This window comes from Astatotilapia calliptera, chromosome 1 (assembly GCF_900246225.1).
Source record: "Astatotilapia calliptera chromosome 1, fAstCal1.2, whole genome shotgun sequence".
Classification (NCBI taxonomy): Eukaryota; Metazoa; Chordata; class Actinopteri; order Cichliformes; family Cichlidae; genus Astatotilapia; species Astatotilapia calliptera.
In genome coordinates this window covers 8,499,200-8,514,809 of record NC_039302.1, presented here as the reverse complement: position 1 = coordinate 8,514,809, position 15,610 = coordinate 8,499,200, and the positions used below count along the sequence as shown (strand labels likewise).

General features: G+C 39.0%; 1 protein-coding gene across 3 annotated transcripts in view; it reads left to right on the top strand.

The window, feature by feature from the left end:
- The window catches only part of tspan4a (tetraspanin 4a), a 163,174-nt gene that overhangs the window by 132,124 nt on the left and 15,440 nt on the right, over positions 1-15,610 (top strand). For all 3 annotated transcript variants that reach the window (XM_026162126.1, XM_026162116.1, XM_026162122.1), the window contains 2 exons: positions 10,615-10,716; positions 12,752-12,883. In XM_026162126.1, the coding sequence (XP_026017911.1) occupies positions 10,615-10,716; positions 12,752-12,883 (234 nt within the window). The remainder of the gene's footprint in view (positions 1-10,614; positions 10,717-12,751; positions 12,884-15,610) is intronic.

Genomic DNA, 15,610 nt, shown 5'->3' with positions numbered 1-15,610 from the left:
ACACTAAACAACTCTTTTTCAAGACATGATTATAATGGAAATGGAAATCCAACAGTACGAATAAAAAGCACACAATGTAAAGGAGTTTTGTTCCAAAGACTCACAGTTTGAATGAAATTAAAAAATGTGTCATTTAAAATACCTTTCAACCCCAGGTAGGCCAAGTATGGAGAAAAGTAAGATAACATACATATATGTACAGTGTTGTCTTCATTTTACATGCAAAAAAGTATGTGTGGCTCCCAGTGTTTTCTTTTCCATGGAAACTGGGTCCAAATGGCTTTTTGGGTGTTAAAGGTTGCCAACCCTTGCCCTAGAGTATGGAGGAATCTGTCCCTAAAAGATCTCACCTTTTTTTAATGAATAAAGATTGTTACCGTCAATATCTATTCAGCCAATCACATGACAGCAGCAATGTTTATATGGGTAATCATGTCGACATGATGAAGACAGCCTGCTGGATTTCAACACGAGCATCAGAATGAGGTATAATGTGATTAAAGTGACTTTGGATGCGGCATGCTTGTTGGTGCTAGAAAGACTGGTGTGAGTATGTCACAAATTACTGGTTTACTGCTGATCCGCTGGGCCGCAGCACCCACCCGGTCACTCCTGTCAGATCAGAACAGGAAACTGAGGCCACAATTCACACAGGCTCAACAAACCTTGACAACAGAAGATTAGAAAAACATTCAGCAATTGGATGAGTCTCGATTTCTGCTGTAACTTTCGAATGGTAAGTTCAGAAATTGTTGTAAACAACATGAAATCATAAAATTCAACCTGCCTGTATTGACGGATTAGGTTTGTGATGGTGATATTTTCTTTAACACTTTAGTACCAACTGAGCATCGTTTAAATGCCACAGCCTACCTGAGTACCATGTCCTTACTGACCACAGGGTACCCATTTTCCGATGGCTGCTTCCAGCACAATAACACAGCGCGTCACAAAGCTCAAATCATTTTAAACTGGTTTCTTGAACATCACAATGAGTTCACTGTACTCAGATGGCCTCCACTGTCACCAGTTCTCAATGGGATGGATTCAAGTCGCATCAGGTTGGTATCATGGAGGTGAAGCCAGCAAATCTGCAGCAGCTCTGTGATTTGTTTCCAGGACCTTTTTAAATTAGTGTGATCACAGATATAAGGCAGTTTGAAGCAAAAAGTATTAGATAGATAGATGGATGGATGGTGTGTTCAGATTTTAAAATTCTCAGCACAATTTCTACCAGGGGTTTGTATCAATCATTGCCTCAGCATTTTTTTTTAAAATTTGAAATTCTTGCTGCAGTCTGTCACTGGCTGTTCCTGTCTGGAACACATAAAATGAGCTATCCTACGGCTGAATCTTAGAATAAACAATCCAACGTACCAGAGTAACTGGGATGCCAAAGCTTAGTATTATACAGACATGGCTAAATTAGCTGTGTTCTTTGCAACTTTTGTCATTTAAATAATTAATGACTTTTTTTAAATAAACAAAAGAGTCAAAGCCTCAGCAAACAAGACCAACTTATAATAGCCGCAGCAGTCAGCCTGCACATGCACCTCTCACCGAAGCACATATAAAAGGCATTTGTGCTGCTCTCTTTTGCTGCCACAATGCTGACCTGAAAGCTTTTCCTTGTTGATGCTGCTGGTGCTGTGCATGCAGCATTTCAATAACCCAACCTCGACTACAGTATCCACCTGTGAGGCTCAGAGTCAGTGCTCCAGAGAAGTTATTATTTTTTCATCATTATCTGTTTGATTGTGATGAGTCACAATGGCAAAGGCGTGACGTCAGTGCGAACACTGTGTGCACTCTGTTTAGACACAGCAGGCTTTCTGAACTATAGTGAAGGAAATGCAGCAGCTAAAAGGTGATAAGACCTCAGGAAAAAGGATCAGAATAGTTCTGTGATGTAAAACTGTTAAGGACAGATTGAAGGCACTGGATGACAGCTTCAGAAAAATGCTTCTGTTTGCTGTCAATAGCTGCAGGCAAAAGGCTTTAAGAGATATTCAGCTGCACATCAGAATAGTTTCACATGGTTTTTTAGAACATCAACGCTGAAACCAGGCACCAGAGGAATGCCTATATATCAGTTGAATTTCATTGTGCAGCATCTTGTATTAACGCCTAATGCCATGATTGAAGCTGTTAAAGTATCATCCTTCAAAACCTTGATTCCACTGCTTCGCTGCTTTCTGAGAGTGGCATTGATTGTCTACTCGTTTGCCAAGTTTGCCAAGTGTTAATCAGGAACTGATTAGAAGCAGTGGATGGAAAAGAGCTGGGGCTGTATTTGATTTGCCTCAGCTAAGGACAGAGATTAGTCACTTAAAGGGGCTTGCCACCCGCTTTAATAATTAACATATGTCATCACTGCTTCCCTGGACACAAGAAAAACTCCGTCAGCAGCTTTAAATGTGAGACCTGCGTGTCCTGGTTGCTGGCTTTCGCGCTTGAGAAGAAGGTTGCCTACAATATTGAGCAATCTGTCCCGAGGCACAGACAAAACGTAAACCGATTCTTCAGAAGGACAGCATCTCCCTATAAACCCTTTTCGAAATGCAGTGTAACGCTTTGATTTAAGCTCATATTCTAGGGGAAGCAAGTTCTTCTGGAGTCAAAAGAAATGCTCTGGAAAACCTGACTTTGGCTCATTTTTGATGGATGTCCTGGGCAGAGATGGGCAGTAACTGTAATCAGATTACTTTTTTCGAGTAACGAGTAAAGCAAGGGATTACTATTGCAAAAACGGTAATTAGATTACCGTTACTTTCCCGTAGGAACGCTGCGTTACTGCGTTACTAAAACCGTGATTTTTTTTTTGCGAGAATGTCTCATGACAGTGACGTAAGCGAGTGCGACGTTTGTGACAACAGCTGTGTGCAGATCAACAGTGGATCATATATCGAGTACTGGAGAGAGTATGAGCGTGCAGCGTTTAAAGCATGGAAGTACTGACCTTACTTTAAGTTTGATTCCATAAAAAGTGACAAAAACATTAGTGTCCATCGTGCGTGGGAAGAAAACTTCTTTTTACAGCGAAAACCCCCCCTAAACTTCCAAGCAAGCTCTGAGTGCGCTACCACATAATGGGAAATTCACAGAGAAACTGCCGTATCCTTCCACTGACCGCTGCGGCACACCTGCACCAGGGTAAACCTCCGCCTACCCTACTCCTGCTTTACAGGTGAAAATAGAGCAAAAGGACCGCTGAGTCTTTGACTTTATTTATTTTCTGCTGTGTTTTACTTGCATCTATTTGAAAGAGTGAGTGTAAACACAAAAAAAAAAAATTTATGTGCTGGAATGTGCAGAAAATAGGTTTAAATGTTAAACAAATTTCTTCCAGTCAGTGAATGTTGCATATAATTACATTTTTGCTTGATGCATAAAGTAAAACAAGTTTTAAAAAGGGACTTTTTCATTTGATTACATTTTGTATGATGGATTATGTAGAAAAAGTAGAATTGGGCTGAGAGATCTATCGCTTTATCACCTCTTCAGGTTGTAAATCGTGTTTTTAAAAAGTAATTAAGTAACTAATTAACTAATTACTTTTGAAAATAAGTAATCAGTAAAGTAACGGGATTACTTTTTTGGGGAAGTAATCAGTAATTAGTTACTGATTTAGGCACATGCCAACAATGCAGAGACCAACAGGTTACTAAATCACACCGACATGAAACAATTGAAACATAACTAATAGAACCTGCATTTGGGATGGTCCTGAGGTATGAAGCTACTAGAGTCACTATGACTTCCAGATTTCAAGTCCACAGCTTATACTTTGATCAGTGAAGCTGAAATTCTTCTTTTTTAGAATAAGTAATGTCATTGTGGAAGATAAAGTAGGGCATTTTTTATGCAGTTTGGCATCTTAGAGTGAAATAACGTGGCCATAGGAAATCCCTGGGGACTTTTATCATTGATCTTTCCTCCTTTTTTTATTAGTGCCTTTATCATTTATTTTTTTTGCATTCTGACTCTGTCTTCCCCCTCATGGCACAGGTAATGGATATCCACTGTTTGGAGGGAGCAAGTGAATTGAGGCATTTCTCTTGTCATTATTTCCCCTCCTCTGAAATCCCTGTCTTGTATTTCTTTCTCCTGGGCTGTCACTGATGGAAAGCTTCTTTTCTTTGCTTCCTGTATTGCCTGCCATCCAGAGTCCAACAGTCATATAACCACTTCATCTTCCCCACAGTGTATTTGCGTTGCACACATTCTAACCTGCGCTGTGCCCTTTTGGCTCATTCTCTCTCCCTCTTTTCCCATGTTTACTTTTTTCCTGCACCCAATATCTTGCCTGCCTTCATCTCGCTTCTCTTTTTCAAATCCACATCTTTCTGGCTCATCTTGTGTCTGCTCTCCTCCCAATATACATCTCTTATCTCTCCTTGTATTGCTGCCATATAAATTATTGATGGCCCATCCTTGACTCGACTGGTGTAGTCAAAGGGCGACCCAAGTACCGAGGACAACATCAATACCAAGCTAAAAGTGCAGCTGTGGCTTGTGCACTCTCTGCTTGACTAACTTTAACCAGAGTCCCTCTTTACTAATGACCTACTTAGAAAAAAAAAATGCTAATTTGAATAAAAAGTTTTCTCTTTTTCTTTCCCCTCTCTTTTTATTTTAATTTGCAGCTCTTCAGATGACTCACAGCTCACTTCAGTCCACTCAAATGGGACATAAAGGCCCCGTGCGCTGGATTCTTACATCACTTTAGACATTGTTGTTGGGATGTCATGTTGTAGCTTGTGGCACCAGTTTATTTAGAAATCAGCGCTTCTTTATTGTTGCAAGAAATTACATCTGTTGTCATTTTTCTTTTCATTCAGAATTCTCTTTCATCTTCATATCTTTGAGGCATCCGAATTACGATTTTTTTTTTTTTTTTTACGTGTTTACGGATCCTAATGCAGCGTCTAATTGTGACTGAGCAATGTCATTTGCAGAGAAGGATGCCACCAATTATTAAGGAAACACCCAAATGAACAATATTAGGAAACTGCCTGTTCAAAAAAAATAAATCAGAAATAAGAGAATCAGTCATTTTAAGTGGCACATCTCACTGAACTCCTTTGTTCACATTCTTAATGTTTTCTTACTTCATCGCTTCTGGTTATCAGAGCATTTATTGTCAGCAACTTGGTACAGTTGGAGTTGCTGTTTTTGTCATTTTGATGATTTTTTATCGAAAAATGCAGTAACAATACTGTAAGGTGTGTATATACACACAGTATATATGGCAGGTATTCTCTTAGAGAGTACGCGAAATGAAAAACAGAATAGACAACAATATTGTAAGCTTGTCAGAGGTAGTGCTGTGCTTCTGGTGAATAGGCTTCTTATTTTTATTGCTGATCAAACAGAGCGGGTAAGACAGGCCTAGTTGCTGGCAGACCTTTCTCAGATTCAGACTGGGACTTTAAGCGAATCCTGATGTTTTTAGACATAAATTCTTTTGTTATCCTGATAAATAAACGCTGTCTGTTACAGATTAGCAGGACTGATAACGTTTGCTGCCTAGCTGCATCATACATACCCATAGATGGTATCAAAGGTCGATGTTGCTATCGTTATATCACCCAGTTTTGAAGACATGAGCCTACATCAATGGTTTCTACCATGCTTTTTTAAGATAAAATGCAGGTTTAAGATTTTTCTGCAATGGATCCATGTGTTTTTTACTGTCTGACATCTGCAGTGGTGCTGTGTAAAGTTGTGGGTCAACTGGAGGAGGTGAAGACAACACTGTTGGTACTTATATATTACAAATTTTGCTCTAATTCTTGTTTTTTGGTAGTATTTCTTAGTATGTGAATATTAGTATTTAAAAAAAAACTACTATGTACTTCCTGGGTGACGCGCTTAAAGGCTAGAGAAACGGACCATTGACCCTGGAAACTAAAGAAAATGATTGATGTAAATATTATTGCACACCTGTGGTGAGCGAAGCTATAATTGGTCTGTTGGTATATTTGTATCACTACACCTCGAAGAAGGCGCGACTGATGTCCATTGTGTATTTTTTATGTCTTTATCCCTGTGAAATATAAGCCGTTTATTCCTTTTTTTAAAATATAATGTTATTTTGTGTCTTTTTCTTTTGCTTATAACTGTTCCCACTTTTCATTTTTGTTGCCGTGTGAATCATTCTGTTATTTTCTTATCATCAACTGAAAGCTGTGGTCTTCAAGAAATGCTGCAAAAATCCAAAAGAACAGTGTGGTATCTGCTACCAGGAAGTCAAACATCGTAGCCTCAAAATGCTCATGTTACATAGAGGTTTGGAGGAGACCAAAGCAGGGCAAAAAATAAAGGGAGAAATTTGATTCATTTGAACTACGTGAAACAGGCGTTTCTCTGTCCTCTCCAAATAAATGATAAAGTAGAATAAATCAGGAGGCCTAGAAACAGAATTATTTAGAGGCAACAATAATTCAGGCCTTTAGGTTTGTCAGATTGTTGCTAGATTTTCTCCTTCCTAGTGTCCCTGTTTCGCTTTTAATACTTTTGTACTTTCAGAGCAATTCTTAGCTTATTGAGTTAGAAGGAGCAGTTCCTTTCTGGTAGTGTCTTTTGAGGTCTTCTGTTACTACTTCTCAGAACTAGGGCATCCTGTGTGCTCTGCAGGGGTAAAATGTTAAATGTAAAGGTTTACTCTGTTTTTCTCTGTTGGTTTGCTGTTCTCTTTTTCTGAGATTTCCACTTGTATGAGAGGTCAGCAGTAAAGTTCACTTGTCTGATGAGGACACATCGAATGCTGGCTGAATGAGAGAGGCCAGATGGAAAACGCATGTTGTGAAACCAAACGTTTCCAGTTAAGTTCTGCCACACAACATAATGCAGACCCCAAAAAAAAAAAAAAAAAGATGCAGTTTACTGCATGACAGGAGCAGGAGGGGCTGCTTTCCCCATTTAATTTGTGAAGATGTCACAATTTTAAGTATTATAAAAATGCACTTCACTTCTGTCATTGTTGTCCCCATGGTAACAGATAATGGTTATGTGTTAAGGGGTCCAAAAGATCATACCAAGAAACAGCTGGGACTATTTGTGAGTGCAGCGCTCACTTGAAAATAATATTAAAAAATAAATTAATTTTTTTTAAAAAAGAAAGTAATTATTTTTGGTAAAGTATCTTGTTGGCACTCGGGGATTTGGTATATACTCACCACCCCCACACAAAGCTGTGTGTGACAGATTTACTGAGCAAAATTTCGCTGTGAATATATTAAGCTGTCACCATTAACCGTGTTTTACTGTTTATGCACATGTCCTTTCACTTTGAGCTGATTTATTTATTTTTTGGCCACAACATTAGCCTCTTTGTGTTTTTCTACATTCTGAAAATAGCATCTGTGTCGATGTTAGGGGTGACTGTAAACGACAATGACGAGATTATAAGCAAAACACATGGTTCATTGCTCCGGAGGTAGTGGCACATTTCTCTCCCCCCCACAGCCACTAGACTGATAAAACAGCTTCACACAGTCATCAGCCAAGCAGGCATTAATGACCTTTAATGAATCCTCGAATATAGGATCTGCATTTGATTATGATGACATTCTGCTATTTTTAAACAAGTTTCAGACAGTATTTAAGGAGAAAATCAGCCACTAAATGCAGCTGGATGAAGGCACAGCGTTAAAAGACTGACGTATGGCCCTTATCTATTTTGCCATCAATTTAAAATAACTTTCTTCTCGTGGAAATGTCAAACTGGAGAGAGTGTCTGTGGAGAGAGCAAAATATTCTCATATTTGATATAATAACACACAGAAAGCCAGAAGAGCTATGGAGCAAAGCACATTGAGCATTTAAATGTCGTTTGGTCAAATGAAGACCGTGTTCACTGAGTATCTGAGTGCTTTGAGTCAGGCTTGATGTAAGGGTTATGTGTCTGGAGCAAAGCAGATGCTAAAAGGCTACTGTGTAGGAAAGCACGAGGTCAGTGGAGATCAATGTGATTGATGTTTGATGGGGTCCACCATCTAAATGTGTAAATAAGGCTGAGCGGCTTTGGAGTTTTTGTTTGCCCGCAGTGTGTATAGCGCACATGCTCTCTTTTTTCTTCAGATTTTATGAACTTCAAAGGCTTGAGGGTATTTAATCATGTTTACCTCTGTGACTGTGTTCACGCCCCCAGTTTGTTTTCTCTTGATTCAAAGCTCACTGCAAAAGCTGATTTTGTTCAGGGTTTTTATCTTGTTTGTTTAGGTTCACTCTGCTAAGCCAGACCTTCTAAACTAAACCCGCATGGAGCCTGTTTACCGAACACCAGCTCAGTGGTCTGCCGTCCAAATCCAATCTAGTCCTCTCACTGCTGACCACAGTTTATCACTTTTAATATCATGTGAAAAGTGGTGTGGAATATAGCCTGAGAGTGAGGATCTGACTGCAGCAGCTCAGTGCTCAAAGTTCATGTATCCAAACGATGTTTAGTGGTGATATTCCTTCAAAGCATGCAACTACCAACACCGGTCTTCCATAAACTATAATTTCCTATCATGTTTTTCCTTTAACCATGCAGCAGTTTAACCACTTTAATCAGTCCAATCAATATAGTGAACAAACAAGACTAGAAAACAAGTGGGATCATTCCAGCGGTCTCAGAAACTACAGCCACTGGTGTCTCAGAGATGTGCACCAGCTGTCCTCTCATATCAAAAATAATGAAGTTACAGCATTAGTTTGGTGGTTCTTACTTGCAGTAGCATGCCAATGTTTTTCTCTGCTGCAAAACAGTGGAGTTCTCCATCGGGTTGGGACAGAGAGACATGCAGACTAAAAATGGAGCTAAGCTAAGAGACAAAGTTCTTGATTTATCAGTCATCAACGGTCTGATGCTCACCAAAAAAAAATCTTGAGCAAATTATTCTCTAGTGTGACTCGGCTTAGCCTTAGAGATAGGCTGATAAGCACATCCGGAGAGACCTCAGAGTCGAGGTGCTGCTCATCCATGTCGAAAGGAGCCAGTTCAGGTGAAGTGCTAGAGTCTCCCTTTGGATGTGCCTCCCTCCAGGCCAGATGATTATATGCCTCATCTGGGAATGCCTCAGAAAGTATTGCTGTGGAGAACGACTTCTGGAATACCCTGCTTAGCCTGCTGGCACCATCGTTTAAGATGACGGATGGATGGTTGTCGTGACAATAGTTAATGTTGTGACAAATTTGAAGCTAAATCACAATGATTTCTTAAAATTAAACAAGTACTTTTTAGTGCCTAAATCTAACTTTTTTGCCAGTCTAGGGGCTCATGCAAAAACAAAGAAACAAAGCAAGCGTACCAAAATACAACAGGGGGGATCCATGTAGAAAATTAACCAAATTAACCTCCTACTTTCTACTTCAAACTGTCATACAGAAAGCAAAAGGCACGAGTTACGCAGGTGTGGCAGGTTGGGACGAGGAAAATATGACTGAATCCTTCGCAGATGGTAGCCATCTTGGCTCATAACGTAACCTGTGGTCATCAGTGAAGAGTCAGTCATTCATAAGCTGTGGCGTACTGTTGACCACTTTTGTAGGCTACGTCGTAGGCAGATGTTTAACTTGTGAGCACAGCACTCTTTTTGCCTTCAAATGAAACTCTTTAAAACAGTACAGCTTTTTCTTGACATTCAATAACCCCCCAGTCAGTACCAGTCAGTAGTTTTAGACAATGTGTTTTCATCCTATTAAATATTACCTTTTTTTCTCACTCCAAGGTGTTTGTTGGCACTGATGCCAGAAGGTACAACCATGGAAATATTGGTTGATAAGATAATACCCCCCTTTTGTAGACCTTTTTAAGTCCACATTAGGTTGGAGGAGTGATAGGCGTTGCAGGTTTATCACCTAGAAAACAATGATTCTTATCTTGTTTGAGAATCTAAACCTAAATCTAAGTAGCTTTAATCAGCTGATTAAGTTTAGGTCCGGTGTTTGGTTTGGAAAAACATTGCGGTTTAGGTTAAAATGCATCACTTCACACCAGTAATCCTTCCCATTTATTAAGGGTTTTACTTTACAATACCAAAGGACGCCTTATGTGTAATTTTACCACACCACTCACATACGCAGTAGCTGAGGATGAACTGAGTATTTCCGTGCTGTAAGCTTTCAGTATGTATGTATGTAGGTGGATTGCTAATTATAGCTGTGTTATTTTACTATACTTGCTGCCTTTATAAGTGGGACAAAGACACATTCATGCATTGATGAAAGAACGGAGCAATTTCTTCTCTTCTCTATTTTAAGTATGTTTAATTATAGAAAACCTGTGATAAACAATAGAACAATATATATTCATAAAAAACATTTTAGTACTGTCTTTCGTCAAGTCAAAATCAAAATATATGGTATCAAAAACACTCTGTTCTGGTTCACTCCTGACAGATTGTGCTTTTCCCAAATGAGAACTGAGTCTGTGGTTATTTGTTGCCACTTGAGTTTAAATCACGTTTGTCCTCCGCTGATGAAAATGGAAACCAGCTGCTCTGAAATGTATAGAGAAGATGTCCTTTATAACATCTCACCCACACAGTAGCAAAAAGTAGTTTTGTTAAAGTAAATTGTCCTGTTGTCCTGCCTTAAATAACCGCGTTTCCTGTCCTGTGTTCTCAGATTGACCACTACGCCCAAAGAGATCTGAAGAAGGGTCTGCAGCTCTTTGGCACAGAGGGCAACGTGGGTTTGACCAACGCCTGGATGATAGTACAAACTGATGTAAGTTGTGAGATCACCGGAGGGAGTAGGCGATGCTTTGGGATGCATCTATTTCAGATTTAACTGCTTTAAAAGAAATAATATAACTGTGCCGGTAATAGTAAATACAACAACACAAGCTTGAATCTGTGACATTTTGACTGCATTATTCATTGTTATAGTACATTGCATCTTTGCTATTGGAAGAGTTTCACTGTCTCTTTTTCTTGTTTTGTTTTGGGGGGGTTTTGTGCCACTGGGATCACGTTAAATTATAAGTGAATAGTGAAATGCGGAAACACCATTTCGTTTTACATTTCTCCTTTCAGGGTAATATACGAATAAAATACTGCAATCCTTTTAGCCGTTAATAGGATCTGGACATTTATAAGTCGGCTAATAAAAGAAACACCACCAATCTGAGAAATGGCACCAGAAGACGTGTCTTGAAATGACTCTACTGACAGTAATAAACACTTAAAGCGTTCCTGGTTTAAATGCTGTGGTAAAATGTTTTCAGAGAGATTAATGCAAACATCATAGACTCTCGGAGGTAATCTTTGTCTCCAGCTCTCACTTTGATGTGCATTTTCCTGTTGCAATATTTATATATATAGTTGTTTTCTTCCTCTATATATCTCTCCAAAGAAAACACAATGTGAAAAACACAGATTTGGAATTAAGGATTGCAGAGGACGGATGCTGCTGTTAGAAAATGCGTTTGGGAGACATCAAATGATAGATCGCAGACTTAGGGGCTCTTTGGACCTTCTTTTTTTTTTACATCACAGATCCTGTGTTATGGCTTGTAGTTTTGTACCATTAGTAAATGTGCGGTGCATGCTGGTTGTTTGGCTCTGCTCTGTGTTGGTGTGTATACGTGTGTCTAGTGCGTGTTTACCTGTGAATGTGTGTGTGCGTGGTGACTGATAAGACATAAATGATGACAAAGAAATCTATTGCTATGCAAATACTGTATGCAAATCCAGGTGTGTTTATACGTGTAGGTGTAAATGCGCACATTTGATTTTCTTCCTGCACGCTGGATCATGCCATAAGAAGAATCTGCCTGAATGAACCGCTGCCTGAAAATGCTAGAGCACGAGCGTGAACGTGCATTTCCCCCCCACACACACCTTTGTCAGATCAGCCGCTGTGTGTATGTATGGGTCTCCACAGAGTCTGGCTGAGATGAAGATCATTATACGGCAGCTCTCATTCTGTCACTCCCTCCCAAGCCTCTTACATATATGCTGACTCACTGAATGGATAATGCAGCAGATGTCCCTGGAGCAAAGTTCACCCTGAATATTATTAATGGCCACCTATGGAGCTATGTATGCATGCATGTAGACGTAGATCTACCTTAGGCAGAGCAGGAAAGAGCTCCAAAAGGCACTAAATGAATCCTCGGTATAATAAATCTGTACTGGCTGCGCACATTTGGTCGTTAACTTTCCAAGGTGATAACATCTGAATATTCTGACTGTGTGTTCTGACCGAAGTTTACATCTTTATTTCCCAGCTCTCTCTGGTGATTTGAATTCTGTAGTTCCTCATGTTAGTGCTTCCATTGTTTAAGGAAGTGAGTAAGTTTTAAATTAACACAAAATCCCCAACTGTGCCCACGCAGACAGCATTATTCCCCTGTGGAATTTAAGTCCACCAGATGAAAAAAAAAATCTCTTTCAGAGGCATTTAATCTTTTCAACTACACTGATGAAATGAATTGTGCTGAAAGCCACGATGCCTTATATAAAAAAAATCTATACCAATCTCAAAGCGGGGAAATATTTATTTAAAAGAAAAGTGGGGCGAGTTAGAAAGTTATTTTAAGGCTTTGAGACGGCTACAGCTCAATATCAGGCGGATGAGGTGTTTTATATGCTCAGCACATATCGGTTATTTTACCCAAGGAATCTTAATTCGTGCGAGGTAAACAGCTTTCGTGCCCATCACTGGAGGATGTATATTTCTTTTGCCGTGAATTAGGATTTCAGTGTGGTGATAACAAAAGGTCAGACTCTGAAGGCTCATTGTTTTTCTCCTGGCGCAGTTTCGTTGCTGTGGAGTGACCAACCACACAGACTGGTTTGAGGTTTACAACGCCAGCCGCGTGCCAGACTCCTGCTGCCTGGAGTACAGCGACAACTGTGGCCTGGACAACCCGGGAACATGGTGGACAGCGGTGAGTTCAGACATATAAACCCAAGTATACAACAACTTCAAATTGTGCTACTGATATTCCTTCTTTTGTGGTGTTTTTTTCCACAATTTTATTTTTGCAGAGGATATATTTAGTTTGCTAAACCCATCCTCAAACACATTTGGTGTGTAAAGAGTCAGCGCAGCCACGTATCATTTTAATCACCTGCAAAATCATAAACACAACTGCACGTGAGAAAAAATTAAAAGATTTAAGACGAATTAAATGTAGTGTTGTAAACTTGAAAATTGGAAAACTTGAGAGCATTGCAGCCTACTGTTAGATAATGATGGAGATAGTATTAATGATAGAGGTTTTGCTTAACTCAGAGGAGCAATTACGTGTCACAGTTCTCTGATTCAGGTAAATATCTAGTCAATATCCTACTTTGCTAATAGTCTTAACTTCAAAACGTTATTAAGCATATGTAATGTGTAATTTTCTTAGTTATAATAAGAGTACCTCCAGTATTTTCCTCTGTTTGGACCGAGCAGTCTACTGATACTTTTGTTTTTGTGGCACAACTTATCATATTCGTTCAATCCAACATGGACGCTGACTGAAAACGACTTTTTCTTCATCTCTGTGCCTGTGAATTTCACATTAAAAAGATTCTACATGCTTTATTTTGTAATACACCATGCTGTAATACAGCATTTTGTAATACACCATGTCGAATTTGCAGGGGGGGGGTTATAGTGTGTGCTCAAAATTGAGTCTTTGCAGGACTGTGCAGGCCTTTTTCTTCACATTTTACCTAGCCAGTACTTTTTTTTTTCATGCATCTCTCCCAAATTACAGATTCTGATTCATTTTGATGGTAAGAAAGACCAATGAAAATGTCAGGCTTTTGTCTCTAATAGTTTCTGATATATTCATTTTCAAAAAAAAAAAAAAAAAAAATTGGGTCGACGGATATTTTTCAAACCAAATGTATCTTGAAAATATTTGATATATGAAACTAAAATTTCACAGCTACCATCATAAATGTTCAAATGTTCTGCTGTAAAATTGTCATCCAAATCGGCGATTGTCGAGCAGAAGGCTTGTTTGATTTGAGACAAAATGACTCTACTAGATTATATTTACATGATTCATCGTTCTAAATAATCATTAATGACCTTATACTAAGGCTCGGTTCATTTGCTCTCTGAAACAGACTACTTTAGCTTCTCTCACTCAACCTTAAAAGTGGCTGTTTTCTAATTGGCTGCCCCTCCCAAACAGAAGGTTTGAACAACAGGCTTCTGTGCTCACCGACATACAGAGTCAAGACTAGACAGAACTGTCTGGAACCGAGAGTGTAGAGCAGCCTGAACATCCCCATGTATGTATATATAGTATATGTGACAGAAAATAAGGACAAGCATAATAAGCCTCTTTCATGATGCCTCTGAGCTCACATTTACTAAAATGTCTAAAAGTTCAATCCATATAAAGCTGCTTTTGCATCCAATCAGAATTCTTACCTACGCTTGATTATCCAAGCATACCAAGTACTTGGTAAGTAATTGTAATTTGGGATGTTAACGGGCAATTCTTTGCTTGATCTCGAATCTGAAATCAATTCAGGACCACAATCAACGTCTAATTCATCTGCTTCAAAACAGTCTGACTCACAAATTGTCAGCAGTCATTTTGCAGTTAAAAAAGGAGAAGCCTTTAAACCTCAGCAGCCCAGCACTTCACCAAGTAAACAGGAGGCCTGGGAGATTTTTGTGTTCATTATAGTGGTTATTGAATTAATCACCTCTCTCCAGAAGGACTTGACTGCTGGTGCTACTAATGTTTTTCTAATGTATTATTAGTGTCATATTTTTAATTCTTAGCAGCTGGACCGTACAGAGAGTTTTTGTTTTCCTTGTGGATTTCAGCACATTAGAAGAAAAGAAGCATGAAACAGAATAACTGCATTTCACATGTATTTCTTTTATCGGGATCTTACATTCTGGCCAGGTTAAAGCCAGCAGTGCAATTTAGCTTAAAAATCAAAGCACTTCAAGGTACTCTCATCTTTAAATAACATTCAAAGTACTTTTACTCTCACGGCTTGGCCATGTTTAATTCAGATTGAAAAAGCTCCTTTCCATTTCAGCATACAGGCATTCATCAGGGAACAGATTTCATGGAAACAGTTCCTTTTTGGGGGGATTTCACTAATGGCAAACTTAAAAACCTAAGCCAGGTGTTGAAGCTCAGAAGAATACGAATGCAAATCACTAGTGTAATTGTATTATACTGCTATAATACCATGAGTGTAACTTGAATCTTAGTCAATCTAACTATTTAAATTGAATAAGATTCAAATAAGATTGAATAAAACAGTAAAATCTAAGTCGTCATTTAACCCAGGCCTGTAATTTATAAAATCAGAAAGCTTCCTTTTGGTTAAGTCTCCTTTATGTGTCACATCTTTGTATGGAAAGAATGATGTAATCACTTCCAAAGGCCTACAGTATAGATGGGTTACTAATATGGAGGTCCAGGTAGTGTCTAGCCATGGGCTAACTAATATTGCCCGTGCATGTGGAGTGTTTGTGCTCTGCTCTCCTGTAAATGTCTCATTTTTTTCCCGTGTAAACAACTTTGCAGCTGGGACATTCTAGCCTATAGATGATCGATGAGGTTTTGCAGTAACTGAAATGATTAATAGTAAACTCCTTTTGAGAAAACAACAGATCTCCATCTGGCACAGATGGAGATCTGTCT